The 27,663-nt window shown below is 62.7% G+C and overlaps 1 protein-coding gene across 7 annotated transcripts; it reads left to right on the top strand.

The window, feature by feature from the left end:
- The first annotated feature begins 529 nt into the window (after window positions 1-529).
- Window positions 530-27,663, top strand: SMTN (smoothelin). Of its 7 annotated transcripts, XM_066979093.1 has the most exons (22): window positions 536-701; window positions 7,595-7,755; window positions 8,004-8,163; window positions 8,331-8,409; window positions 8,517-8,854; window positions 11,038-11,140; window positions 11,409-11,722; window positions 11,952-12,015; window positions 13,467-13,559; window positions 13,890-14,282; window positions 15,378-15,469; window positions 17,761-17,877; window positions 19,218-19,376; window positions 19,513-19,588; window positions 19,897-20,061; window positions 20,942-21,004; window positions 21,170-21,233; window positions 21,640-21,810; window positions 21,888-22,011; window positions 22,089-22,240; window positions 23,647-23,816; window positions 26,618-26,644. In XM_066979093.1, exons 1-21 carry the CDS (start codon window positions 651-653, stop codon window positions 23,789-23,791), a joined length of 3,084 nt encoding a protein of 1,027 aa, XP_066835194.1. In that variant the 5' UTR covers window positions 536-650; the 3' UTR covers window positions 23,792-23,816; window positions 26,618-26,644. The 7 variants fall into 7 exon arrangements, with proteins under 7 accessions (XP_066835197.1, XP_066835196.1, XP_066835198.1 ...); XM_066979096.1 differs by lacking the exon at window positions 23,647-23,816 and having other exon boundaries at window positions 530-701; window positions 26,618-27,663; XM_066979097.1 differs by lacking the exon at window positions 23,647-23,816 and having other exon boundaries at window positions 532-701; window positions 8,070-8,163; window positions 26,618-27,663.

Raw genomic sequence — 27,663 nt, 5'->3', positions numbered from 1 at the left:
CTGCTGGAGCGGGGCCCGCGGTCCCCTCAGGCTCCCTGAGCAGTGCCCGAGGGGGCCCACGTGGGGGCCCCGCTCCCCGGGGGTCGGCACCGAGCCGCACGGGTGCGGGGCCTCCCGTCTCCCGGCGAGGAGGCAGGGTGCAGCGGGGCACGGAGGAGGCACGCTCGGCGTGGGCCCGGGCAGCAAGGCGGGCCCCAGGCCTCCCCCCGGGGGCTCCGAGCGCCGCCCCGGCCGGGCACCCGCGCCAGCCGAACCGCCCCGGGCCGGGCCGGAGCCCCGCAGCCACCGGGAAGCCGAAGTCGGGGCTGGGCGGGCGGGAGGAAGCCCAGAGCAGCCCCGGTCCCGCGCGGCTCCGCAGGCCCGGCCCCGGGCCCCACCCTGCGCCGCCCCCGCCCCCGAATTGCGGCGGGACCGGTCCGGGCCGTCCCGCCCGGCGCGGAGAAGCCAATGGAGGCGGCGGGCGCGGGCGGGGCCGCGGTGCAGCGCGGGGCCGGGAGCGGGAGCGGGGCCGGAGGAGCGGGGCGGGGCGGGGCGCGGGGTCGCGCCGCCCTTTGTTGTCTCGGGCGCGGCCGGGCAGCGCTGAGCCTCGGCGGCAGCGCGGCCCCCCGAGCTCCGCGGTCGCCCCGGGAGCCGTCGGCGGGTCGGGCGGGATGGCCCAGGAGAGCCTGCTGGGCATGGACGAGGGGGCGCTGAGGAAGCTGGTGAGTCCCCGCCGCGACCGCGCGGCCGGGTCCCGCTGCCCGCGGCCGTCCCGCTGCCGTCCGAGCGCCTCGAGGGGGCCGGCGCGTGCCCGGGGGCGCTGCGGCCGCGTGTGCCCGAGCCCTGGGGCTCCGGCAAGGGAGGAGAGGGACGGGGGGGGACGGGGGGCTGGAGGCGCAGGCAGGTCGGGCTGGCTGTAGAGGCCGGGGGCCTCCCGCCCGGCAGGAGCGTGTCTGCGCGTCCGCAGGTGGGAGAGCTCCTGCTGCAGCATCGCTGAGCCGGAGTCCTCGGGCCTCCGCAGCCCGGGAAGTGAGCGGGGCTGCTCGCAAGGAGCTGCTGTACCTCAGAAGGAAGCCTTGGCCCCAGACAGCGAGGGCTGGAAGGATTGGGCCCTACCTGGCAGAGGGGAGGTCTGGGCACGAGTGAGCTCTGGTACCAAGCCCGCTTCTTGCCTCAGTGTTGGCCTTCGGAGACTCCAGCCCTCATGCTTTGGCCAGAGTTGGCCCTCCGCTCACACCCATGCTCGGGCTGTAACATCTGCCCGTTGTCTCTGTCACCGTGGCCGGCAGCTCCAGACCAAGATGTTTCCTGCTACCTCCTCAATTACCTGCTCAGTGCCAGGTGGGGAAGCTGCTGTCTGCCTTATCTGGCTTAGGTCTCTGCTTCGTCTCTGCCCGGGGCTGGCTCAGCCCCAAGAGCTGAACCCTTCCCAGTCCCGGCTACTTGCCTCCTGCTGGCAGTGCTGTGCCTGAGCTGCTGAGCATCCCAGCAGCTGCTGGAGCAACTTCCCAAGAGTCCCTGCGGAATTGCTTCCCTGCTCGGTTCAAGTCCCCCAAGCTGGAGCTGAGCCCTGGGCTGGGTGTGCTCATGGGCAATTAACACTTGCCTGGCCCAAAGGCAGGAGCGGGGTTCTGACTTGCTCAGACAGGGCTGTGTCGGGAAGCCGTGTGCTTCTGGCAGCAGCATGCTGCTGGCCAGCCACATCCACTTTGGAGCCCAAGCCAGACACCCCAGCAGGATGCTGCACTGCTTGGGACAGGCCAATACCTTCCTGCTGACTCAGCCTCCCCAAAGCTAATCCCCCGCTCCGGCTCTGCGGGCTCAGGGCTGGGGGGCTTACTTTGTGCCGTGGCTGAACACGGGGTAGCCAGGAGCAAGCGCTGGAGCAGCACTGGGGACTGGTGAGCGGCAGGAAGCTGAGTCAGCTTGGAAAGAACGTCTGCAGGGAACAGGAAAAGGTCGGGGTGCTGGGACAGTGCTAGGGAACTGGGAACAGCACCTCTGGGGGCAGGGGATCGGCATGGGGGCTGTACTGCAGGGAGCTTCCCAATCTGCCTTCCTCAGCCTGCTCTGGCTGACAACTTGCAGACCTGTCCCCTATGCTCACCAAGGGGGGAGAGAGAAGGAAAGAGGGGCGTAAGGACTTTGAGGGAGCTGTTGTACAAGGCAGTCGATGCAGGCAGCGCAGGGCCAACAGCGATCCCTGAGTCTTGCTCTGTGCTAAGATCATGCCTGTGCTAGCCACTCAGGGTTTTGTGACTCCTACTGCTCGCTCCCTGTGCACCGGAGGAGCTGCTGTAGCCAGCAGCATCCTTGAGGACAAAGCTGGCTGGATAGCAATGTTGCTCACGGGCTGAGTTGTGCTTCAGTTAAAGAGCCCACTGCTGTCCTTGAGATGAAGCAGGGGTCAGAGGGTGACCCTAGAGATGCGGGAATGGGTGGTCTGGGTTTCTGCCCATCCTGCCGGTGCCCTGGCTCTGCCGCTTCTCACCTGAGACTTGCTGAACTCTTTGGACTGATGCAAGGCCCCAGGAATGGTGGCAGGGAGGTGGGTTGAGTGTCCAGATGTAGCTGGGTCTCTGGCCTGCCTAGTGAGGCAGATTTTACCCAAGCAGCAAGCAGTGCTTCTCCCTGGGGCTCTCTTCTTTTGAACCAGACGGGGCTTTGCAGCCCGTGGTGGGGACTGGTGCCTTCCCTCTGCAGTAGACTGTTTGTGCATGCTGCTCCCTGGCCAGGCAGGCGTCCAAGGTAGAAGCTGCCCCCACCTTACCCTGTGATTCTGCTGCACGCAGGCAGAGCACGGGGCTCCTGGAGCTGTGGGCAGCATTGCTGGGTCAGCTGGACAGGTCCATGAGGAGAGTGCTCTTCTCCATCCCGCTGCAGGCTATGAAGCTACCCCTTCGTCCCTGGTTGCTGTGGCTTGTCCGCTCCTCCCTGTGGCTGTGGGGGACTCTGGAGGATGGCAGTTGCACCTATGCCCTCAGGTTGCCTCCTGCCCTGGCTTCACCCAGCTTTGAAGTGGCTGTTGTGCAGGTCTCCCTGTGCCTCTGCAGAGCGGGCTGGGGAAAGCCTGTTCCAAGCTCATGTGAGGCGGGGAAGGATTTTTTTTTTTTGGTTAGGTTTTGGCTCCACTCAGCTGGAAGAGGATTAGCCCATATAAGGGAAAACTGCCTGCCTCTCCCACTGCTTCCTTCACTCTCCCTATCCCTCAGCTTCTGTCTTGTTCTCCTCCTCCTTTCTCCCAGCAAATGAGCTCCCAGCAGCAGCCTGATGTCCCTGGGGGTGCAACTGTGTGGGGGCTGAGCAGGCTGGGCCAGGAGTGACCAGGGGAGCCTCTGCCACCCACCTGGCTCCCATGGGCTCCCATGCACATCGTTTCCGACAGATGCCAGTGGGCCCTGCGGCCAGCGGGCTTGGAGGTGCTGCGCTGTAGCCTGTGCAGGCTCCAAGCCAGGCTGGCAGCCTGATCCCAGGGAGGCTGGTGAGGAGGAACCCATCACGCAGCATGGAGGGCACTGAGGGCTTGGAGGAGCCTGGAGCAGATGCTGGCTGGCAAGGCAGCTGTGGGGGCCAGGGCAGGCCGGCTGTAGGGCTGGTCTTTGGATGCGTGGCTGGAAGCAGTGAGGATATTGGAGTTGTTGGAGCTGTGCTAAGCACCAGGCTGTGTGCTGCTGGCCCTGGACTAGGGGACAGCCGCCTCTCATAGCCTCTCCAGATCTCAGGCTGGTTAACTAGACAGGCAGGATGCAAATCCCTTATCAGGCAGAAGCAGGGGTAGGGCAGGCTTGAGCTAGGAGAGTCACAGGCATGAGTTGCCCTTCTTTTTACATCTGATGGCCTTTAGGAAAAGCTGCTGCTTCAACAGCCCCAAGGAGCTTTTGCATCCCTGCTGTGTCCCGGCCACCCAGCTGTCCTTCCTGCTTCCTCTGTGTGGGAGGCAGTCGTGCTCTCCACATCTCCTTCCAAAAGTGACAACAGGGGGCTAAGGAGACACTTTACAGGCGAGTGGCTCCTTTGAGGATTCGCGGCTGCTCTGAGGATGTGTCTGGCTCCTGTCCCCAGAACTGAGCTTCCCCGTGGCTGGGCTCCAGCCTGTTCAGTGCCCCTCTGTGCTCAGCCTCTTCCCGGAGGTGGGTGGATGCAGGGCTAATTGCAGCCCTCTGCTGGCGGGCGAGCCCTGGTGCGGCTGGGGCTGAGGCAAGGCTCTGAATGCTGCCGCACTTGGGCATCATCAGGAAAGCAGCCCATGGGTGGCTTGCCAGCACCCTTCTCACAAAGCCACTTTGTGTGTGTGACGAGGAGGGCGTTTGCTTGCAACCGTTAATTTGCTGCTGGCTGGGCAGGGCCCGTGGGGCCCTGGCATGTCCTGAGCTCTGGGCTTGCTATTGCAGGCTGGGCTGGGCCCCTAGGCCCCTTCCCACCCCTGGCTCCAGCTGTGGTTTCCGGCACTTTCCCCCCTGTCGCTGGCCACGAAGCCTCCAGAGCCATTTGTTTGCCTTGTCCTGGCTCTGTGCTGACGTGGGCTTGGGATGAGGCTCCTTCTCCTGCTCTGCTGCCATCTCTCCTGCAGAGGAAAGGCTTGCTGAACCCACCAGGACCCAGGTGCAGGTCAGATCCCATCCAGAGCCTCCTGGGCAGGGCAGACCCTGCCTGGTCGTTCTCCTTCCCTCCTTTCTGTCCAGCAGTGAGTTCTCTCTTGACTTCATATTTCTAAGTGGCAGCTGGGGTGCTGGAGGCAGGACACCTCTAGAAGTGCTGCTGCCAGATTTTTCTTTGCTTTTCACCCCTACCTTGCTGTGGGTTTGCCCCCAAGAGAAGCCAAGGCTGCTCTGAGGAGAGCGAAGCTGGGTAACAGTGAAAGAACTGGGGGGAGGCTGTCAGGCATGCTTGAGGGTCAGCAGGGCATCCTCTGCTCTGGGATGTGAACCAGATTGGGCGCTCCCAGCTCCTGTAGCCATGCTGCTGCCTCCGCACCACAGCTGGGAGGTTCTGAGCCTCCTGTGCTGGGTGCCAGGGCCCAACAGCGTGCAGCCAGCAGTTTATTTAGCAAATGGTCTGGGCCTCCACCTCCCAGCATGGGGTGGAAGAGAGTTTTTCTGTCCTTATGGCCTTTGCACAGCTGCAGAGAGCTTCGCTTGCCACTGTTCCTCCCCATTCTCCTCCAACCCTCTGCCTCAGGTCCGTGAACGTACCTCAGAGAGTCTGTGGGTCCCTGTTTTTTTGGCTTGTTGCTCCACCTGTCTCCGTGTTTGGGTCTGAGCTGTGCAGGCGCCATCTGTTTCCCTGGACCCTTGGCATCACCTTGTGCACACTGGAGCTGGGGTTCCTGCCTGGCTGGGCAGCACAGGGTGGCCCCAGGGTCTCTCCTGCTGTGGCATCAGGCTATCTTGTCTGCTGGGGCAGAGGCTTCTCCCACCCCAGTGCAGGCAGCAGGGAAGCCCCCGTGGCTGGGGCTGGCCCTGCTGCCTGGCCTGACGCTGTTACAGCTCTGCGTGGTGCACAGCTCACTTGCACTGGCCGCTCTGTTCCAAGACCCTACTTCTCTGCTGCACATGGAGCCAGCAGAAAAAGAGGTGTCTCCTTTGCAAGGGACACAGCTCTCCTCCATTCAGGCTTGGGGTAGAGCTGCTGCTGGGGAACGTGCACAGTGCGAGCTGGCCAAAGGGTCTGCAGCTTTTCTGGGCGCTTTCTTCTGTGCAGAAAAGTGCCAAGAAGTTGCTTGGAGGAGTCCCCACTAAATTTTTCCTGTTTCTAGGGTGACCTGCCCATTATCCACATAGGGAAAGGCCCCACCGCTGGTGTCTTTGTCCTCGCAGCCCCATGTTGCAGCAGCTTCCCAAGGGGTGCTGGCAGCAGCCCGGGCAGGCGAGCACAGTTGCGCAGTACTGATGGGAAGTGGGAGGCCCTCTGGATGGAGGGGCCGACTTCCTCCCTGGGTGTCCTGCCCTGGCATTCCCTGTGTCCTGGGAGCACGGCAGCTCTGGCGCTTCTCATCTATTTCCCTGCTCCTGTGCCTGCAGAGGTGCAACCTCCAGATGAGAGCCTCCACCCTGTGGGTTGGGGGGGCATGGTGCAGGGCTGCAAGGCCCTGGCTTTGCCCAGGGGGTGGATGCTTGCGCCGTGCAGGATGTGACAACCGGCTGCAGCGTGCCGATCTTGGCCTGCTGCCTGGTGGCCCAGCAGGGGGTGCCGGGAGGGAAGTGGGAGGGAGCGCTCATGCTTTGAGCTGCTGCCTCTGAGGTTATGAGGCAGTGGGGTTCCTCATCTCTAATACCATGTGTCCTGTGCTGGCTGGTGGGCGCTGCCTGGCTTTGGAGGGTGGCCCTGCGGGTTAGTGGTCCTGAGGTGCAGCCATCTGGGGTATTCCCAGCATCGGGCGAGACGCTACTCCCAGCTCGGCATCCGAGCTGTCAAGGTACCGCATTTCCAGCTGCCGCTGGGGCAGTGCAAGGCAGCTCTGTTCCAGGCTCCCTGCACCTGCTGTCCTCAGCCTGGATGGAAATATTCCCTCCAGCCCTGCCCCAGCCCAGTGCAGGGAGGAGAAGCTGGAGAGCGATGGCTCTGCTAGGAGAGTCTGTGCTGGGAGACGCAGTGTGTGCAGCAGACCTGCAGTGGCTTGAGGCTCTCCCACGGCTTGCTCCAAGCTTGCTGTGCTGCTCGCAAACCTGGCTTGAGAGTGGATGGGCTCAGCTTAGGGACAAAAGCTGGTTTTCTTGCTCAGCTGTGACCCAAAGCCTCAGTGCTTGGCTTGGTAGTCTGGTGGTGTCCTGTGGGACTGTAAGGAAGGGGACTCATGCTCTCGTTCTGTGATGTGGATGCTGTTACTCCCAGCATGCTGGGGCTTGATGCTGACAGCAGCTGCTGTGGGTCACAGGGTTTATTTTTAACAAGCTCCGTGGGAAATCACCTCCTCAGTTCCCTCGCTGGGAGCCAGCACCCTGCACTGGTCCCGATGTCGCACAGAGGGAAGGCAGTGAGGCTGTGTCTGCCACGGCTGCCCTTTCCCCACGTCTGGCATCCTGTACATGCATGGACATGGGCTTTGCTTTGGGGTAGATCCTGTTCTTGGATTTGGCTCCAAGAGCCACCTGCCATCCCTCAGTGCTGCTGGATGGGAGTGACGAGCCCGCCTGGTGCTGGCTGTGCTGGGGTGACCCTTTCCCGGGGGGGTGCTAGGATCCACTGTGCCAGCATCTCCCAGTGAGATGGGTGGTTATGCGAGAGGGGCCTGGGCAGTCTCTGCACTGCTGCAGGGGGCAGGAGGGCTCGCCCCTGTGCTGCTGGCGTGGGAGGGCAGAGGACTGACCCCTGGCTGCCACACAGGCCGCCGATGGGTGTTCGTGCCATGTGCCCCATCTCCTTGCTGTGCATGGTCCCAGCCATGGTGCCCAGCTCCCTTCCTGCTCTGTCAGCCTCGTGTGTCCTGTCCCATGCCAAGGCCAAGCTCTCTCTGTCCCTTGGCAGTGGGGGCAGGGGTGCCCTGCTCCACTCTGTAGGGCAAACAGTGCCAGGCAGTGTGTGCCATGCGCGTGGGCAGAGCAGGACAGACAGCCCCATTGTGCGGCGCGTGGGCAGCCCGGAGAGCACAGCACTGAGCCCTGCCCTGTTCTCGCAGCTGGAGGCAACGCTGGACCTTGCTGAGCGGCGCCGCATCCGCTCGGCCATCAGGGAGCTGCAGCGACAGGAGCTGGAGAGGGACGAGGAGGCACTGGCATCCAAGCGCTTCCGCGCCGAGCGTGGCAGCCACCGGCAGGACAACAAGGAGAACTGGCTGCGGTGAGTACAGCCTGGGGCAGGGCATGGCTCCCGCTCTCCCCCGCCTCAGCCTGAGAGGACCACGTCCTCGCTTGGCTGCGCCCCGCTCCCCCTGGGTGGGGGCTTTAATAACGCCTGCCCTGCTGTAGCTTGGCCGTACGCTGATGGGTGCGGGGGTGGGAGCAGCCCGGCACCGGGTAGCTGTGTGCATGGGGACCCCGTTGCCTGAGTTTGCCTGCGCTGCTGGTGGGGTGTCGTTGGCTGTGCAGTGCTTTGCTCCCAAGTATCCACCGTGGCTGCCGGCTGGCTGCTCTGATGCCCCAGCCCTGGTGCAGGTCCCAGCAGCTGGAGGAAGAGCAGCAGAAGGCTCTGGCTTCCCTGTCCCGGGAACTTGAATCAATCACCGATGTGGAAGAGCTGACAAAGCTGGTGAGTAGCTGCTGCTGGGGCTTGGGCTGGCCCTGCCTGGCCCATACCTCAAGGCTGGGGTGGTGTGGGGAGCCGTGTGTCATCAAGGCTTCCCTGCTCCCCACCCTGGAGAACCTGTGGTGGGAAGGTCCTCCCTGTGCCTCACTCCTGGGTCTTCCCCTCCGCAGCTGCGGGCAGCCAGTGAATACGAGGAGCGCAAGCTCATCCGGGCTGCCATCCGCAAGCTGCGGGCTGAGGAAATCGAAGGTGAGGTGTTCTCCCTGTGTCTCTGCCAGGGCAGGCTGGTACACCTACCCGAGAGGTGCTGGGACGTGGCCAGCTCCTTCCTAAACACCTTCTTTGCTTTCATCCAGCTGCAGCCCTGGCTGGTAATGTGCAGAGCAACCGGAGGGATGGCACTGAGTCCCCAGCCATCCCTGCAGGTGCAGAAGGCAGCCAGAGGGATGATGCTGAAGCGCCAGCTCTGTCTGGGAATGGGAAGAGCAGCCAGAGAGGAGACTCCGAGCTTCCAGCTGCAGTGAGGAGTGTGGACAGCAGCTGTCAGGGCAGCGCTGAGTCCCTGGCTGTAGCTGGGAGTGTGGAGAACAGACAGAGGGGTGACGCTGAGCAGCCGGTGCTGGCTGGGACAGAGGAGAGCAGCCATGGTAGTGATGCAGACCAGCTGCCTGCTGAGGAGCCTGAACATTCTGTGGTGAGTGTGCAGGGTGCTGCTAGCGGGGGAACTGCTGAACATCTCCTTGCCCTTTCCTTGGGCTCCGGTGCTAGTCTTCTGGGGGCAAAAACCCCTACACATATGTGACTTACTTGCCTTAGGGGACTGGAGCAGGTGCCACTGGTGGTGAAGCAGGGGTCTGTGGGGGCCTGGGAACACTGGGGATGTGACTGTGCCTGGTCACAGGAGCACCCAGGACACCAGTGCAAGCCGTGACCAGTGTCGGACGTTGCCTTGGACCAGGTTCACCTGGGCCTGTTCAGCAGTCGCTGCTGCAGCTGTCCTGGAGACACAGCCTGGGCGCAAACGCAAGGAGGCTGCAGGGTGCTTCAATGAGTTTGGTGCATCCTTCCCTGCTGCAGCACTAGAGGGATGGTGTTCTCTGGGGGGGAGATGTCTGCTCCATGCCAGGCTTTGATGGCTGCTTGTCCTGCCTGCAGCAGCTGCCAGTAGCAGTTGCCTTACACAGGCAAAAAATCTGAGCCAGCCTTTCCCCACACTGGCTGTCCCTCCTCACCTTCAAGGGGCCCAGGCTTGGTCTGGAGCTAGGCTGGAGCCCACCAGTGATGACTCTTCATGTGGGGAAAGGTTGAGCCGGTGGTGCAGTCAGAGGGCCAGGGCCAGAAGGAATGGGTGCAAACCCAAATTTCCTGTCTGGCAGTGATGACCCTGCAGGGCATGGCAGCTTTCATGTTGATTGCAGGTCCCTGCAGAGACACAGTGCAGGGATTCCATTTGGCGGAGAGGGTGGGAAAGGGAGAAGCAGTGGTTTTAACCACAGCCAAGTCAGACCTTGCATCTGCTTCTTTTTACCCTAGCTTCATCCTCTGCTTTCCCCAAGACCCTGGAAAGAGGCTGGTGGGAGGGGAAGGTGCCCAGCATCACCTTTCAGGACTTGTAGTCCTTCCCTGTCAGGATCTGCTGGCACCATAGCCCCCAGAGCACTGCCGCATGCAGCCCTGTCTGTGCAGGGGCATTTCCTGAGCAGCCAGTGGGGCTGTACCACTTTATCTGTCCAGCTTCTCCAAAATCTGAGGCATCTCCTTTAAACAGAGTCCACAGTGGGGTACAGGTTTGAGCACTGGTTTCTCCTGTGAAACTTTGGAGCATGGTCCCCTTTCTGCCTCCCCCCATCCCGGAGTTACACCAGGATCTGAGCCCATGTCACGCTAGATTCGTTCTGCTCTACTTCTCCACTGCGATCCTTCATCTCCTCCTGACTCTATGTTGCTGCTCCAAGCCCTTGCAGCCACTGGGAACCAAGATGGCCCCATTGTTCCCAGCCGTGTCTGTCCAGCCAGGACTTGTGCCCTGGCTGATGAGGCAAATACTGCCAGGATGCACTGACTCTGCTCAAGAATGTCAGGGAAGCAGGCCTGTCACCCACATACCCTTGCTGTTGTGCTTAGACATCAGTGTGTGATCCTGACCATCCCCATTTGAGTGGAGGTGCTGGAGACACTTGCAGAGACAGGCTGACATGACACCGTGAGGCAAGTTGGAGCTGGGTGCTCCCCTGTGCTGTGGGGCTCTCTGGATGCCTGGAGATGAGGAAGCAGGACAGGGGCACAGGGCAAGAACTGTCCTCTCCTCCCACCTCCTGCAATCAATGCTGGACAAGGCTGGTCTGCTTCTCTGTCGTGAACAGGTAGCAGAAGGCACAGAGGGACCCAAGAGGAGCTCCTTTCTCTGCCCTCCACAGAAGAGTGCTGGGAGCCCCAGGGATGGTAGGAGGGAGGGGTCTGATCACATTTCAGTGGACACACAGCATCCCTCCAGCCTGGCCAGTGCTGCCTGACTGCCCTGCCCTCTGACCCCAGGCAGTACTGCAGCAGGTTGCCAGTGGCCAAGGGTAGTCTGGGGGAGGCAGTGGAAGCAGCAAGGTGCAGGGACACTTGTCCCCGACAAGCCTTCTGCGGTAACCCTAGTGCAGGGCGCAGGATGGTCTGTGTCCACAAGGATGTGCTGTCCCCTGCCCTGCTGCATCTGGGTGGCACAGGGAGAGGCCACAGTTTGCAGCATGTCCCTGGCCAGGTGGCAGGGAGGGGACAGAGCTGCTGGAGACGGCACTTCTGACCTGCCTCCCCTCCCACTCCTGACCCCCCCAACTGGGGTGGGGGCAGCTGCAGGCACGGCTGGGCTCTTACCTTGACTCTCCCCAGGCCCATGAGCAAGATGCATCAGTGGAGCAGGAGCATGCCCAAACTGAGACGCGGGAGCTGAACAGCCAGCAGCTGAGAGGGCCCCAGAAACCCAGTGCCCAGGGTGAGTCCATGTAAATGCCATTTACCATAGGCCCAGCCCTACCCAGGCTCCTGCTTGGAGTATGGAGCAAAGTTTGGGAGTGTGGGGGAAACTGGGGTGTTGAGGGGAGTAAGAGGATGGAGAGGTATGGGGGGGAGGTGGGGGAAATCCCCTCAAAAGCCCAGGCTGGGTCAGAAAAGCTAGTTGCCTGCTTGGGTCTTTGGTAGTGGCGATGCTGCACAGGCAGCTTGAGGCTCCCCCTGCATGGAGCCCATTCTCTCTCTTGTAGGCACAGCCTCGGGAACCCTGGTGATCCTAGACCTGCACCCAGCACTGGAGCCTGCTCCAGCACCAGAGCCTGCTCCAGCCCTAAAACCTGAAGACCATGCCACGGAGCTGGAGCAGGTCCAGCCATGCACCAAGCATGTGGCTGAGTGTGAACTGCAGTACCAGGCCTCCTGGAAAGACAAGAGCCCCAGCAGCCCCTCTGCCATGCAGGAGCCCCACACTGAGCAGCTAGAGACCACATGCAGCACAGGGCAAAGCCGCCAGGCAGAGCAGCATCCCCAGCATCAGCCCTGTGCTGTCAACCAGGGCAACCAGGTACAGGAATGCTGGCAAAAGCAGGGGCTAGAAACCACTGAGACCATACGCCCCCAGGTCCCCTTAGCAGGGGCTGGAGGTGCCGCACATGGAGGCAGCTCAGGGACCTGTCACAACGCTGGTCCCAGCGCTTGCCCCTGTGGGCTGTGATTTGTCAGGGGTTTTGGGAGCGGTGGGGTGTGTTGGGTAGTTCCCTAGCTCACTGCACTGCCCCTTTTCCCTCCTGCAGTTTGTCATCTGTGTGCGAAGCCAGGCACCAGGGAAGGCTGTGAAGCTGGAGGAGAAGCGAGCGGGTAAGGGCAGCCCTCAACAGGGCAACACAGAGCAGCTTGGGCTGGAGGTTCACCCAGCCCTGGCAGCACCACCGGGTGCGAGCGCCCTGCACAGCGCCAGGCCTCGCTGCCCCAGCCCTGCCCTTCCAAGCAGCCGCTGGCCAGACGGTGCAGCCCCGTGCTGGGAGGATGCCTGGGAGGATGCACTGCCCAGCCTGGGGGCTGAGCCTCCCCAGAGCCAGCATGGAGTCCGCAGGTCATGATCCCTGGGAACATGACTCGGGGTAGGAATGCAGCAGCTGGAACTGGCCAGGTCAAAGGACATCGTGGCTGGTGACTGTTTGCCACCTGGCTGTGGGGCTGACCCTCTTCCAGCTGCTGTGGGGCCGGCCCAGGCCTCAGTCCTGGCAGTGGGGTGCCAGGCACAGTGTTTACAAGTCCCCCAGCTACTGGCCGGGCAGCTGCAGGGCCATGAAAGGGAATCTGCGCGTGCAGTAAACCCCGGCCTTTTGCATTCTTTGTCCCAATAAGGCTGGGAGCTGAGCACCCGTCTGGCCCCAGCTCCCCCCCCCGGGACTGTGCTTGCTGGCCTGTCCGGGAGCTGAGCACCGCTCCAGGACCTCCTTGCCTGGCTGAGTCCTCTTGGCAGCCTTGAGAGATCGCATTGGGCAATAGATGCCCTGTCCTGCTGCTGGGAAAATCCTTCCCTTCTGCTGTGCCAGGAGGAAATAAAGACTGAAAATGAGCTTGCAGCCCCAGGCACCCTGAAGGTCAAGTTCCTGCTTGGAGGTAGCCTGGCAAGTAGGGCCCAGGCCTAGCTGCTGGGTAACGGCTGAGCCCCACTTCTTGGGTGTCAGAGACCCAGGCCAGAGCAGGTGCCTGCTCAGTGCTGCTGGCCCTGGCCAGGAGCTGCCCCCTCTGCACCCAGCCCTGCCCTACCACAAGACGGCTGTTCCTGACGGGGCTCTGGAGCAGGCAGCAGCATGGGTGATTCTCAGCCTCTGCAGCCTCTCAAGCTAGCAGCTTGGCTCACCTGACCTGCAGTGGGGCCAGGCCAAGCTCCCAGCACAGGGCCTTGTGCCTGCACCTCAGGGCTTGCTGGAGGGGAGCTGAGCCACTGTGCTCCCTCCTCTTCCCCGTGAAGGCGATGCTGGGCTGGCCCAGTTCTGACAGGGTCCCACAGGGGCAGGGATGATCCCAGCTTCTCAGCACAGACCCCAGGCCCTTGGTGCCCACCTGGGTGTGGATGCCTCTGTCTTTCCCTTACCTTTCTGTGCTGTAAGTTTGCACTGCAGGGTGGCCTGCAGGTACCAGTGGGTTTTGGTGCTGCACTGTGGGGGAGCGTGGGGTGACAGGGGTGCTGTGCCCCTTGGTGGCAGTCGAGAACGCTGCCCCGTGCTGCGCTCACCCTCTGCTCCCTTTGTCTTGTTCTTTGCATATCTGGAAACGGCCTCTCTCTTCTCGAATGGCAGCGCCCACCCAGGACGTAGCGAGGACCCCGGCTCGCCTGAACACTCACCGCTGGGAGCAAACACCGTCCTCCCTGTGCCCGGCTGGCCGCGTGGGTGAGGTTCCCGTGGTGGCTCTTTTCTCTCTGTGCTTCCCGGGGGAAGGTCTCCCAGCAGCAGAGCCCGGGGAAGCGAGGAGCTTCGTCGCGGCGGGATGCCGCGTGGCAGCCGCCGCTGACCGAGCGGGGCCAGCCTCCGGCTGCCCGCGTGTTTCCTTCGGGGGGGACGGAACGCGAGGTGGGGGCGGCTCGAGGGCAGCACGCGCGGCGGTGCGGGTGTCTCGGGGGCAGCGTGTGGCGGGGCGCCCCAGGGGCCGCGTGCACGGCGGGGCGCTCGACGGCGCGCTCGGCGAGCCCCAGGCTGACCCGGCTGCGCTGTCCCTCACAGAGCCGAGCCCCGACGGCCCCGTCCGGCGCTCCTCCTCGGTGCGGGAGCGTGCCCAGCGCTTCGCCCCTGCGGCCCCGGCCCCGGCGGGCGGCCCCGAGGGGGCGGGCGGCGCGGGGGGGCGGGCCGGGCCCGGCCAATGGCAGCGGGGGCCGCGCTCGGCCCCGCCGGGGCCCGCTCAAAACGCGCGGGGCGGCGGCGGAGGCGCAGAGCAGAGCCCGGCCCAGCCGCCCGCAGGCCCCCGCCCTGCCGGCCCCGGCCCCGGCCCCGGCCCCGGCGCCCACGACGGCATGAAGACCTACTTCACCATCGAGATCAAGGATGGGCGCGTGCAGCCCCTCACGCAGTCCCTCACGCCCCGCGTCGTGGCCGCCCCCGGCAGCCAGCAGCGGGCAGGTGGGCACCGGGCGGGATGGGGGCAGCGGGAAGCGACGGGCAGCTGGGCACCCGCTGGGGAGGTGGGCGCTGGGGGGACGGCGGGGAGCGGCCGCGGGGGCCGCAGGCTGTGCCGGGAGGGTTGACGCCTGGAGGGGTGACGTGCGCGGTCAGGCAGGTGCCAGGGGCAGGTGGGCACCGGCGAGCGGGTGGAAGCCGGTAAGCAGGAGGGCGGCGACGGGCGTGTGGGCAGCTGCTGGGAGGTCGGTGCTGTCGGGATAGGCAGGCACCGGTAGGATATGGGGGCAGCAGCAGGCAGGTGAGCAGCAGGGGTGGGATTTGGGTGCTGGCGGCCAGAAGGCTGAGCGTGGGCTCTGCCAAAAGAGCAGACTGTGGGCAGGAATGTGCCTGGCAGCCCTCACCTGCTGGCAGGGAACGCTCAGCCTGCTCAGCACATCTCTGTGCTCGTAGGCCATCTGTCCCCAAGGTCCGTCCCTGTCCCTGCCGTTCTGCCACAGTCCCTTCCATGCCCATGGTCCTCACCTACCCCTTGCCCTGTCCCCGCAGTCTTCTTTCCTCTTGTCCCTACGGGCTGCCCTGACCCATCTGGCCCCAAAACACTACCCTATCCTTGCATCCAGCTCAGTCCTCTGCCCCATATTCGTGCCACATCCCCATAGACCTGCCTTCTCCCACTGGCCTGAGCGTCCATGCAACGTCCCATTCCCACCGCTGTGCAATGTCCAGTCCAGCCCTGCCTGCCTGCACAAGGACATTGCTGGCTCAGGATGCTTCCGCATGTTCTCCCGGGGCTGTCCCTCACACCAGGGAGTCTTGGCCACAGATGGAGAGCTGTGGAAATTGTCCTTCTTAGGGGGGAGGGCGTGCTGGGATGGTGAGGGGGGCCTGCCTCCCTCATCATGCAAGAGCTCCCACATTTATCAGCTGTCCCCAGAGCCCTTTCTGTGCACCAGAGCTCAGCGCCCTACTGCTGAGGCAGGATGCATACAGCAGGCAGACAGCCTGGCCGGAGCCGGAGCCTCTCCCCAGCTGTGAATGCAGGGCTGAGCCTGCCAGGCTGGAGCAAGCCCCGAGTACCTGTGGCTTCCTTTGCAGAGCTTACCCTGGGGCTTAGGAGCACACCCATCCGCATCACCACCATCCCCAGCAGCAGCAGCATCTGCAGCATCAGCAGCAATGTCGTCAAGGTGAGTGTACCCAGGTGGTGTCTAAAGGGGCTGTGTGCCACAGGGCTGTGCCTAACTTGGGCATGGTGTGCAGGGTCCTGGGCTTGGGGTGGGGAGCAGCCATGCTGTTCTGTGTGTCAGGGCAGGCAGTTGTCTGTGTTGTTGTCTATGGCAGGATGATCTGGAAGCTCCAGCTGATTTTTCTACAGGTGGGGGAGCTTCTGGGGTCTGTGTGTAGACCTGTGTCCCTGGACTGATGAGCCCCGTGCGCTCCAGTCTGTGCCACAGCATATACAGATGCTTGGGGTGGGGGTAGGTGGAAGGCTTTTGTGTGTCTCTCCCTCTGATCTCAGATACCTCTTAGGGTGGTGGTAGCTCAGCCATCCACCCCTGCGTTTTCCATCCTGGGAATGGAGCTTGGCCATGAAGGATCAGAGCCTGTTCTGGCAAACACCGCTAGGGGTTCTGCTCCTAGATCTGCCCTGGGGCGGTGGGCTGGGGTCTCACCTATTCCTCTCTCTGTGCTCTCAAGCTGTGCCTACCTGGCACAGAGGGATTCTTGGGTACAACTGGAACCACCACCTCTGCCCCCGTGCTCAGCTCTGGGGGGAGATCTGAATGCAGCCCTGGGTGTCGGGGCAGCAGGGCTTGTGCAGGGTAATGGGTTGGAGGTGCCCACGAGGCAGTCCAGTGTGTACAGCTCTTCAAGTGCTTTAATCTGCTCTTGGCCATCTACGGCAATGCAAAGCATGCGTGCACGCAGTGGCATTGGCAGAAGCTGGGATGTCAAGAGCAGTGCTGCCTAGCTCATGGCCCTTCAAGGCTGAATGCCAGGCCTGCCTGCCTGCTTCTGTGAGCATGGCAGTGCTGGTGGCCAGAGCGTTGCTTGCTCGTTGTAGGCTCAGCTCAGCCATTGCCTCTGCCAGCAGGAAGCAGGCAGTACCTGCAGCCTGGTGGGGCTGGCTGCAAGTGTTGCCTGCACCAGGATGCAGCTCCTGCTGCCCAGGGGCAGCTTACTGCCTGCGGAGGATGACTTCCCTGTGCTAACGCGCTCGCGCAGGCTTCACCCCAATGGCCCGTCAGCTCTCATTAAGGTATTAGCAGTGCTGCCGTGCCGGGAGGGGGCTCAGGACACATCAGCTGCCCAGTGGCAGACACAGCTTCCAGGTGTGCTGCAAGCGGGCAGGGAGGTGGAGGAGGAAGAGGCTGTGCTGCCCTCAGCCCTGCCAGGTAGGGGTCAGTCTGAGGGGACCTGTGGCGTGTGTGGAGCTGGGGGGCAGTAGCTACTGTAGTGTGCACCTCTTGCTGGCATGCTGGGGGTGCTGTGCGTGCTTGATGCATGGGGACCTGGCGTGCCATCCGGCTGTGTGCTGTGAGGGGAGATGGGTCCCCCCGTGGGTTCCCATGGTCACAGCTGGTGGCACAGGACCCTGCACCCTCACTGGCCTGGGGCTAAAGAGGTTTGTGTCTCGTGGGTGACATGGGACGGAGTCCTCAGCAGTGGCAGAAGGGACAAAGGAAGGCAAAAGGTGGTCCCAGTCCCTCGAGCTACCAGGACTGTGTAGGAGGGGCTGTCTGCATGCAGCAGAGCAGCACAGGTGGGGTGGATCATACAGGGCTGTTGCCTTTGCCTGCCTCCCCTCACAGCCCAGGGCTCATCCCACAGAGCCCCAGTGCCACTTGGCCATGATGGCACCTACCGACAGGAAGGGTACCATGGGCTGGCAGAGGCAGGACCCTGTTTCCTGCAGCAGCTGCCAGGCACCCACCCTGCCCCACAGTGTTGTTTCCACCCCCCCCTTACTGGGCCACCTGGTCCCCCAGGGCCTGGAAATCCTTCCAAGTGTCAGCGCCTGCCTAAGCACCCCTGCACAGGACCCCCAGCTGCTGCGACAAGAATAGCCGAGCCGGCGTGGAGCCGGGCTGGTCTCCAGCTGGGGGTGGTGCCCCTGGAGCTCGTATAAAGAGCAGGAGACAGCTGAGAGGGGCTTGCTGCAGCACCCGCAGCCCTGGAGCCCACCAGCACCATGCCGGGGGCCAGCCTGGAGGGCCTGGCGCAGGCTGGGGCGGCTGAGCTGGAGGAGCTGCGGTGGGAGCTGCAGGCTTTCGGGCGGGCGGTGGAGGGGCAGCTGGAGCAGGCGCTGCGGCAGGTGCAGCCCCTGGCCCGTGCCCTGCATGACCTGGAGGAAGAGCACCTGGTGCTACGGGCAGAGCTGGCGCGCCTGGGCCGCCGGCTGGATGTACTGGCCTTGTGGCTGGGGCCGCAGGAGCCCACGGAGAAGGACCTCAGCACCCTCTTTCTGGAAGCACAGGACCCTTGCGCTCACTTTGAGGGCACCGAGGAGCCCGGCAGCCCCGTGGCCCATCCACCCACTTTCTCCAGCACTCGCCAGCAGTCATCTGTGCACCTCTCCCGGAGCAACAGCTTTGTGAGTGTGAGCAGGGCTGGTCCCGGGCAGGCTGGCCCCAGGCAGCTCCCACCGGGGGGAGGTATGGGGGAGGAGGGTGGAACTGTCCTGACCTGGATCTCTCTGGACTGTGGGGCTGAGGGTGCTGCTGGCTCTGCTGAGCAGCGCCAGCCAGGCAGCTGAAGCTGGAGCCCCCAGGCCAAGCGGGTGCAGAGCTGGGGACAAGCAGAAGCCCTCGGCGAGGGATGGCAGAAGGAGGGCCTGTGAGAGTGGGTGTCTGGAACAGGCAGGCAGTGTCACCGGGATTAGCTGTGATTATGGCCCGCTGCTGTGGGAGGCTAGCACTGGGCAGGGCCCTGAGCCGGAGCCAATGGTGCCTGCCTGCTTTGCATTGCTGGCGTGCCAGCCACAGGGCGTGCTGGCTGTGGGGCAGCTGTCCCAGCCCCCGTGCGGGCTCATATTGCGGGCTCGAGTTGCAGGAGTCGGCTCACCCTGCAGTGGGGCTGGGCTCTGTGCTGCTCCTGCCACATGGGGCTTTGCTGTGGGGTGCGGGCATTGCTGGCTCCAGCCTGGGTTGAGTGGGGGGCCAGGTGCCAGCAAGTGTGTGCCTGCCTGCCCCACGGCTGGCAGGGGCATGGGACAGGGCCAGGTGTGCAGTGGGGCAGCCTTGGTCCCCTGCTGACACCTCCTGCCCACTGCCTCCAGGCCCTATTCTGGGCCTGGACAGCTGCCTGCGGCACATTGCTTGGGGGTCGCGCTGAAAGGGACTTGGCATCCTGGCTGTGCTCCTGTGGGGGCTGAGCTGGCCTAGTTCCTGAGCAGAGATGACGGGAAGGCTCTTGATCTGCTCCACAAGCTCTTCTTTACACTAAGTCCCTTAATTCCCTGGAAATCCCTTTGCTGCTAATGGTGTGCACTGGCCTTGCCAGCACTTTGCCAGCTGTGAGGCACCAGGCGTGGTGTGGCCCAGCCTGGTCCCTCTGGGTTCCCCCTTGCCTTGTTGGAGGCTCTGGTGGCTCTGGTGGGTCGTGGGCACCCACAGGCTGCAGTGGGAAATGTCTGGGGACATTTCAGCAGCCAGAGTAGAAGCAGATAACAGAAGGCCTGGAGTCTCCTGGGGCACGGTGGGCTGTGGTGTGCTGAGCTGGGGGTCATTACGCTCCCCTACCTGCCTTGGTCACTGCTGTCATTCACAGAATCCCACCAACTGTGAGTTCTTACACCACGCAGCACATCTCCTCCACGGTCCCTGCCACCTGTGGTACTGTGCAAGCAAACAGGCTCTTGGGGAACTTGGGCCCTGAGCAGCACGGTGGGCAGCAGAGCTGGCGAGGCTCAGGCATGTGGTGCTGTCCTTGCAGATGGAACCAGAGCTGGTGGAGCAGCCCCAGGCACCAAGGCTGGAGCCAGAGCTGCCCAATGGCATGGAGAAGGTCCAAGTGAAGGAGGTGGAAAAAAGGACCAAGCTAAACATTGAGGAGCTGAACAGGATTGAGGATGAGGATGTTCTGGATAAGATGGTACTTCCTTCACCGTGGTGCTCCTGAGGGTGGTGTGGGCTCCTGGGAACAGGACTCAGCCTGGGTGCAAGGGGTCTCAGAACTGGGCTGGAGAGAAGAGCAGACGGGAGATGCTAACCTCCCCTTCCTCCTGCAGCTGGATCAGACAACAGACTTTGAGGAGCGACGACTGATCCGTAATGCCATGCGGGAGCTGCGTCAGCGCAAGCGAGGTAGCTGGCAGCTGCTGGGCTGGTGGATGGTGACCCATGGTAGACGTGGGGCAGCAGGGAGGGCTGGGGTGTGTGGGGCTGCTGTTAGCCACAGAGGTGTTGCAGGTGGAGCCAGGAGGAGGGTGTCTGAGCAGGGGCATCTGGGTAGTAAAGATGAGGGCATTTTGTCTTCTGCTACACCCCTGGCTTTGCCAGGCTGGTTCTGGACTGGCTGCAGCTGGCAAGACCCTGGGATGGCTGGGACCACGTCCGTCACCCCATGGACCTTGCATCTTGCTGCTGATGCCATCTCACGTGTGCATTTGCAGACCAGCGGGAGAAGGAGCGGGACCAGAGGCTGCAGGAGATGAAGAGCCAGGCTACAGCAGGCAGGGCCGGCCACACCACCGAGACCACTACCACGCAGAGCACCCAGTCGGCCGATGGCTCAGCCCGCAGCACTGTCACCAAAACAGAACGCCTCATCCAGTCTAGTAAGGGCAGGTCTGGCAGAGCAGGAGCCTTGCTTGCTTGGCTCTGCAGGCGTGTTGGCCGTTTGGGAAGCTGTGCCGAGAGCTTTCCTGGTGCTCTGCTGCCAAGGCTCACCACTGTTTCTCTCTCTGCCACTCTCTCCACTTGCCCTGGATCTGGCCTGAGCTTACCATCTTTGAGGACCTCCGGCATTTCCATCATCAGCCCAGCCTGTGGTGTGCACTGGGCCTTGCAGAGCCCTGGGCAGGGACCAGCACAGAGACCCAGGCACCTTCTGTTGCTCTCCCTGTGCAGGGAGATGACACTGTGGGTGCATGGGGTCAGCTGCACCCTGGAGAGAGCAGAACCTTGGTTTAGGGCCAGGTTTTGCTGCCTTCCCTCTGTTAGCCTCCTGCTTCAGGAGGACGTGGGTGTCTCCTGGCTCTCCCAGAGCCTGCCTGGGACCTGAGCTTTAAGGGTTCAGTTTTAGTGCCTTCCTACCTGATCTGTACTCCCAATCAGTGTTGGCATAGGCCTCGTCTGCTCTCTGCACCTCAGGACTCCTGTCACCTACACCTCTTGCTGTCAGCATCCCTGAATGTGCTGGCCAACTGAAGCTGAGAGTTGTTGTCTGTGGCTGAGGGCTGCTCCAGCCCTCCTGCCTCCCCGCTCCTTCACCTGGCCTCTCCACTCTGCCTGGTCTCTGCTGTCTGGAGGGCACATGCCATCTGTCTCGCCCTTCTTGTCTGTCCTGGACATAGCTGTGCCCCTTCCTCCCACTGGCTGTCCAGGACTTCTCCCTTTCATGTTATGTGGACACAAGGGTGCTTTGCGGCAGTCAGTTTCTGTAGATGTTGCTGTCACCCCGACCCAGCTGATCCTACTTTGCCTTCCCCCTCGCAGATGATGGCTCCAAGACTTCCCGTACAACAACCATGGAGTCGAGTTACGTGAAGAGATCAGACAGTAAGAGCTTTTGCTGCCCCTTTGTGCTGCCCTTTTTCCGCAGCATCCTCAGGGCATAACCATGGGGGCATTGCTACTGCAGAGCATGTGGTGGAGAGCCCCTCAGCCTGCCCCGTTCTGTTTCTTTGTGGCTCCTGTCTGAGGCCTCTTTCTCTGTCTTTGCAGATGGCAGCAGCACGTTTGTTCAAACCAAATCATCCTACAGCTCCTCTTCCAAGAAGACAGGCAGGTGAGTGGTGGTGCCTCTGCAGGGCTCTCACCAGCCCAGCAACAGGACAGATAAAGCAGTCTGTCAGCTGTCTGGCTGCACACTCTTTGTCCAGTTTATGTTGTCCCCATATGGGGACGTCCCCAAAGCCAGCAGTCACCTCCTGTTCCTTGATGCACATTCACTTTCTCCAGTGGTCCTCACAGCAGCAGCCTGGGGGTTCCCTTTGTGGGCAGGAGCCTGGGTGGTGAGCCCTCCCACGAGGAAAACTCACAGCACAGAGTTCTGCCACCTCCACGTTCCTGGGACGGAACCAGTGGGACGGTCTTTGAGCTGCCAGTGATGACAAGGGTCTGGGGACATTGTGTGCACTTCCCAGGGCTGCATGCATCACCTTCTGCACTGATGCTTTGTCTGTTGCTTCCAGCATCTTTGACCGGGAAGATGAGAGTGCCTCAAGGCAGAGCAGCCTGGCAGCGCTGGAGCGGCGCCAGGCTGAGAAGAAGAAGGAGCTGATGAAAGCTCAGAGCCTGCCCAAGACATCTGCCTCACAGGCTCGCAAGGCCATGATTGAGAAGCTGCAGAAGGAGGGTGGAAGGTGAGGACAGGCCAGGCACAGGACAACTGGAGCAGTAAACATCACGTGTGTGTTACCCTCTGTGTTTTCTCCCACAGCTCTCCAAACCCTGCGGTGGCGCGCACAGCTGTGCAGCGCTCCTCCAGCTTTGGTGTTCCCAATGCCAGCAGCATCAAGCAGATGTTGCTGGACTGGTGCAGAGCCAAGACCCGGGGCTATGAGGTCAGTGCTGTCTTGTCCCCATCCAGGGCCAGGCTGGGCCAGTCTCTGTGCCCCTTGGTAACTCTTCCTCCCCACAGCATGTGGACATCCAGAACTTCTCATCCAGCTGGAGCGATGGCATGGCCTTCTGTGCTTTGGTCCACAACTTCTTTCCAGAGGCTTTTGACTACAGCCAGCTCACACCCCAGAATCGCCGTCACAACTTCGAGGTGGCCTTCTCCTCTGCAGAGTACGTAACTCGTGGTGCTGTGTCCCATGCTCAGGACAGCTCTCCTTGCTGACTGGGCAAGGAGGATGCAGACAGGGCAAGAGCAATGGCTCTAGAGGAGCTGGCTGTGCCCCAGGCTCAGCACCCGTCAGCATTGCTCTCCTGTGCCATGCAATGAGGTTGGGACACTGGGAACAGCAGTGCCTGGGTGTACAGAGAGCCACGAGAGGCTGGTACAGCCCAGTGTGGCGTGGAGCTGGGGGGCACGCGGTCTGGGCTTCCTGGGTATGGGGCAGAGGACCCAAAGCCAGGGCAGGCTCTGCGAGGCATGGCAGCAGCTCTGAGCTTGCCCTGCTGTGCATAGTACATCCTATTCCAGGGTGCTGGGTGAGGGACTACAGCACCTGGGGAGCTGGGACTGGGGAGTTGGGTTTGTACGTGCAGGTGCCTCCTTCACAGTTGTAGGGGCTCAAACACCATCGCAGCTTCTCAAGTCTCTTCCCTCCCCTTTTGCTTCTGGTTTTCCTGGGTGCTGAGAGACGGGAGTGCATCCAGCTGGAGGGCTGGAAGCCAGGCCCTCTCTCCTTCCTTCTGTCTCTCCTCCCATCCACTCCTCTTCCCCTCCAGCACTCTGCTGGCAGCTGCCTCAGGGCAGGATCAGGCAGGTTTCAGAGGGGGTCCTGTCCCCGCCTGCCCTGGCGGGTGGCAGCCGGCTGGTGCTCAGTGCGGCAGCATGAGCTGGGAGCTCCTGGGAGCTCCCATGGTGCTGTGGTGCTGTTTGGTGGAGCAAACAGGAATAGGGGGCCGTCTATCTGGGTCTCGGCGCTCCTATTAATAGACTTTTTGCCTTAATTGGGGACCGGTATGTGGACTGAGAGAGCCATCGATCTCTCCGGCCTGGAAGCCAGGTGGCCTCTCATCCTTCCTCCTCCTCCAGCTCTTGTGAGCATCTTTTCCTGAGCTTCCTGCACCAGGGCTGTACCGTACAGTTCCAAGCGGAGCTGGGCAGGAGGGCTGGGCTTGCCTGGCCCTCCCGGCCAGTCTATATACGAGCTATATAGAACACTGCTCCGCTCTGGAACCTGCTCCCCGAGCACCAGGCGCGCCAGAACACCTCACTACCTCCCTCCTCTGTCTTGTTCTGTCGTTCCCTCTGGACCTCACGCCTGTCCACACTGCTCACCCACCCCTGCCCTCCCATCCCCCGCTTGTGAGACCTGGCCCCCAAATCTCACTGAATGGCCTTGGAGCGTGGTGGTGCCTGGACCTGTCCCGCCCTGCATCGTGCACCCCCAGAGCATGCGAGAGCAGAGCAACATCTGCCCGGGGAACGGGAACTGCATTGATATGTCTCTTGTTTTCTCTCTTTCTCCCCTCCCCGACTGGGCTGCGGTCACTGGCTTGCCCCTCTCTCTCCCTGCCCCCAGGAAGCACGCAGACTGTCCGCAGTTGCTGGACGTGGAGGACATGGTCCGGATGCGCGAGCCGGATTGGAAGTGTGTGTACACATACATTCAGGAATTCTATCGCTGCCTGGTCCAGAAGGGGCTGGTAAAAACCAAAAAGTCGTAGCCCATTTTCACCCCCGGGAGCGATGGTGAGAATCTTCCTGTCAAATTACCACCCCCCACACCCACCTGCCCGTGTCCTGCAGCTTGGCCGTGTGCTCGGCAGGAGGGCCCGGGGAGCTGTGGCTGGGGGAGAGGATGGGGGATGCTGGTGGGCGAGGGTTGAGTTTTGGTGGTGTTGGCCTGTGGGGCAGAGCTGTGACCCTCTTGCCAGGAGCAGGGTGGAGGCAAATAGCCCTCCTCTCTGCTTTCAGAATAGCTCTAGGGGGGGAGTGGGCTGAGATGGTGGCTGTGGAGGGGAGTGTGTCAGCTGGGGTGGGGGGCGATGCTTCTCCAGCCACAGGGATGGTCTCAGTGGGAGCAGTGCTGCTGTGGCTCTTACCTGGCCTCCTGCTCACCAGTCCCCATCCAGGTGCTGAGCTGTTGGCTAATAGGGAACACCACTTAGGTCACTCTGAAGTACTCTGCAGCACAGGTCTGAGCAGTTCTGCCCAGGTGATGGGTGAGCACCCATTGCCCCCTAGCCTCCCCCCAGGCCCCACTGCATGCATTTGCTGCTGCCTCCTCCCCCAAAATCAGGGCTGCCTGCCCTGGGTGGGGGGAGGCTGCCAGCTCCGGCCAGGAGGGCTGCAGCCAGTGCCGTGTTGTGGGGTCAGGCGTGGCAGAGGATGTTCTCTACCCTCCCCCTGCCAAGGTGCTGCCTGCTCATATATGGGAAAGAGAGGGGAGCCTGGAAAGTGTGACTCAAGGCTCCAGTCCTGCCTCTTCTTGCACTGTTTGTGCCTGTTCTCAGGGGCATCCCAGCTGGCGCTGGAGCCTCCTCTCCCCTGGCTCCACACTGCATGAGCACACCAAGGCCCAAACAATGCCTTTATAAGGACAGAGACTGTCTCCCTGCGCTGCCTTAGCTTTTCCATCACCCTTGGGACTGGGCCCACGGTTGGGCTGGCGGTAACAGGGGCCTCCTGTGACCAGGCGGGTGCTTTTCCAAGGCCCTGAGCATGGCCCCCTGGGCTGCTGAATCACGTGGTGGGGATGGTGCTAGCCAGGCCCTGGGCTCAGGGCCCACTGCTTCCATGGCCTTTTGTGTTCCAGCTCTGCAGTGGCCCTGCAGTGCTAACCAAAGGAGCAAGGTGGAGAAGCAGGTCCCCAAACACAGCTGCTGGGCTGGCCTGAAACCCGCCCCCTCCCCCCCCCAGCATGGCTGCAGCACTTGTGAGGAGCCCAGGAGCTGGGGAACTCTCCTTGAGCCCACTGCTCCTTTTACCCATCCCTCCCTGCTCAAGGACTGGCACCAGCAGTGGTTCTGCTCTAGGCTGTGCCTGGGCCAGACCGGAGTCCCTCACTCCAGGTACTGTGCTGGGGGTACTGAAGCATGCAGCAAATCCAGGTGGGACTCTGCAGCTTGGCACGGGGGAGAAAGGACTGGGGGAAGGGTGTTGCTGCAGAAGGTGTCAGCCAGGGGTGTCTGATCCTCCCAGTAGGGTTAGAGCAGCCCCAATGAGCCCCCTTCTTGGGTCACCCTACACGACCAGTCAGATATGAAGCCAGGCCTGTGTAGGCACTGCGGGACCCTAGAAGCATCATACCATCTCCAGCCCTGATCACTGCATGGTGGTCCCAAGTGAGGCTGTGTTCCATGCTCCAGTACCCGGCCCTAGGCTGAGCTTCAGCCTGCTCATCCCCAGCTCTGGCCTCAGCATGGGGCTGTTATTTGGGGGCCCATCACAGCCTGTGCCCTGTCAGCCACTATCAGCAGCAGCTGCACCAGCCCTGTGCACCACTCCCTGGGGGTGCTGGTGCCTGCACTGCTGCCCACCTGGGACTGGTGGGAGGGGTGCTGTGACCTGGGCAGGCAGCTCTGATCTGCTCCTGGGCAACCCCCTGCCCACCCCTAAGCTCTCAACAGCCCTGGGGGTGGGGTGAGGTGGGAGCTGGCCCTACTCTTCCCACCATACCTGGCTGCAGCAGCGACTGACCCAGCTGTGCCAGCAGCCCGAGGCTGAGGGTCTGCCTGGGGCCTGGCAGGACGGGAGCCCCAGCTCTGGGCTTGGGGTGGCACTCAGCCCTGGGAGGGCTGTGGGAGGGCAGGGGCTGGCTGGAGTGCTGTTCACGGCAGAGGGGCAGCGTGAGCACTGCAGCTGGGACTAGCAGCATCGCCCAGGGGCCAGCTTTAATCGCAGCGATGACCTTGAGGCTGGCAGCAGCTGGGGAAGGGCCCAGCACAGCCCTTGATGCAGCAGATGTGGCCATGGTAGCCAGGGGCGAGGGCCGAGCTGCACAGTTCCAGCAGCGCTGTGGCCTGCACGCAGGCCTGACCCAGCCTCACTGGGCTGTGATCCAGCACCTGGGTGAGAACGGGGCTGGCACAGCTGATGGGAGCTGGGGAACAGGGGCAGGAGCAAAGGGCAGTGTGGGACAGGGACACTCCAGCGGCTCCACTGCAGCCAGGCAGCCTTTGCCTGGAGCCACTGTGAAGGCAGCGGGACACGGTGCAGGCACATGCAGGTCTCTGCCAAAAAGGCACCAGAATTAGCTGGCGGAGGAGGGTAGGCACGCCCAAAGGGGCTGTGAGGTGACTGCAAGCACTGAGAGCAGGGCAGGAGCTGGGGCAGGGTGCACTCACTTGGGTGGCAGGGGAGCATGGAGACAGTAGGGTGAGCAGTGCCTGCAGGCTGCCTGGCCTTGGAGGCAGCAGGAGCGGTAGGCTAGGGGCACCGAGGGCAGGGTGAGTCCAAGGGCAGAGGCACCCAGCGCTGGCGGACCCCATCCCAGTCTCCTGCAGGAAGGGTCAGCCCGCCCAGCCATGCTGAGGCCTGCGTCTCCACAGGATGCTGGCAGACTGCGTGCCCCTGGTGGAGGTGGAAGACATGATGATCATGGGGAAGAAGCCAGACCCCAAGTGCGTCTTCACCTATGTGCAGTCCCTCTACAACCACCTGCGTCGCCACGAGTTGCGCATGCGGCAGAAAGAGTGCTAGAGCCTGCCCTGGCCTGCAGCTGCCCGACACCTCACTGCCCCCTCCCCGCAGGGACGCTGGTGTGCGGAGGAGCTGCTGCTCCGCGGAGAGGCTGGCGGGAGGGCCTGGAGAGGCTGTGGGGCTGGCACTGGGGAAGGGGGGACTCTGTCACTTGGGTCACCCCCTGCTTTGGCCTTGCTGGAGCTCCTCAGTCAGCCTCGGCCCCGGCTGGCTGCCAGCCAGCTGAACGCATGGGCAGGGCAGGACAGTGCCAAGTGGATGCTGCCCAGGATACCACCCTCCCTGCAGCCAGCTTGGCTCTCCTCCCCCCCGCCATGCTCTAGCATATTAAGTTATTTGTTTTCAAGGAATTGTTTGTATGTGGGCAGTGCCCCTGTTTCCGAGGGAGGCTGGGGCATGGTCATGCCCTCGGGCCCTGAGCCAGCATGGGTCCGCGTTAGTGCAGCTCAGCCCACGGACCCCCAAGAACCAGGGCCCTGGTGGGCACTGCTGGTTTTGGTACATCCATAAGGCAGAGCACCTTGGTCTCCAGGCAGCCCGAGAGCGGTTTTCCTGGCCCCCCTACAGGGAAGCCAGCCTCTCTGCCCACCACAGTCCCTGCTTGGTGCCACCTCTCTGGGATGGCCCCATGCTGACACCCTGCTTCCCACTGCACTCACGTGCCCAGGGCACTTCCACGGCAGGGACCTGCAGCACCCACGTGCTGGGGAGCTGGAGGGGAGCAGGGAGGGCGTGAGGGGCCAGGGCCAGGGCCAGGGTCTAGGCAGCCCCCGTGCTCCTCCCCAGCTCTGGGCACGTTGTGCTCAGTGCCACTCACCCCTTCATCACCGTCTACACCTGCGTTGACACGTGTACCAACACCAGCCAGACAATAAAGGTTTATTCTATAGGGCAA

The sequence above is a fragment of the Anser cygnoides genome, chromosome 17, assembly GCF_040182565.1.
Source record: "Anser cygnoides isolate HZ-2024a breed goose chromosome 17, Taihu_goose_T2T_genome, whole genome shotgun sequence".
NCBI lineage: Eukaryota > Metazoa > Chordata > Aves > Anseriformes > Anatidae > Anser > Anser cygnoides.
Note: the sequence above shows the minus strand (reverse complement) of the source record. Positions and strands in the feature narration are given on the sequence as shown.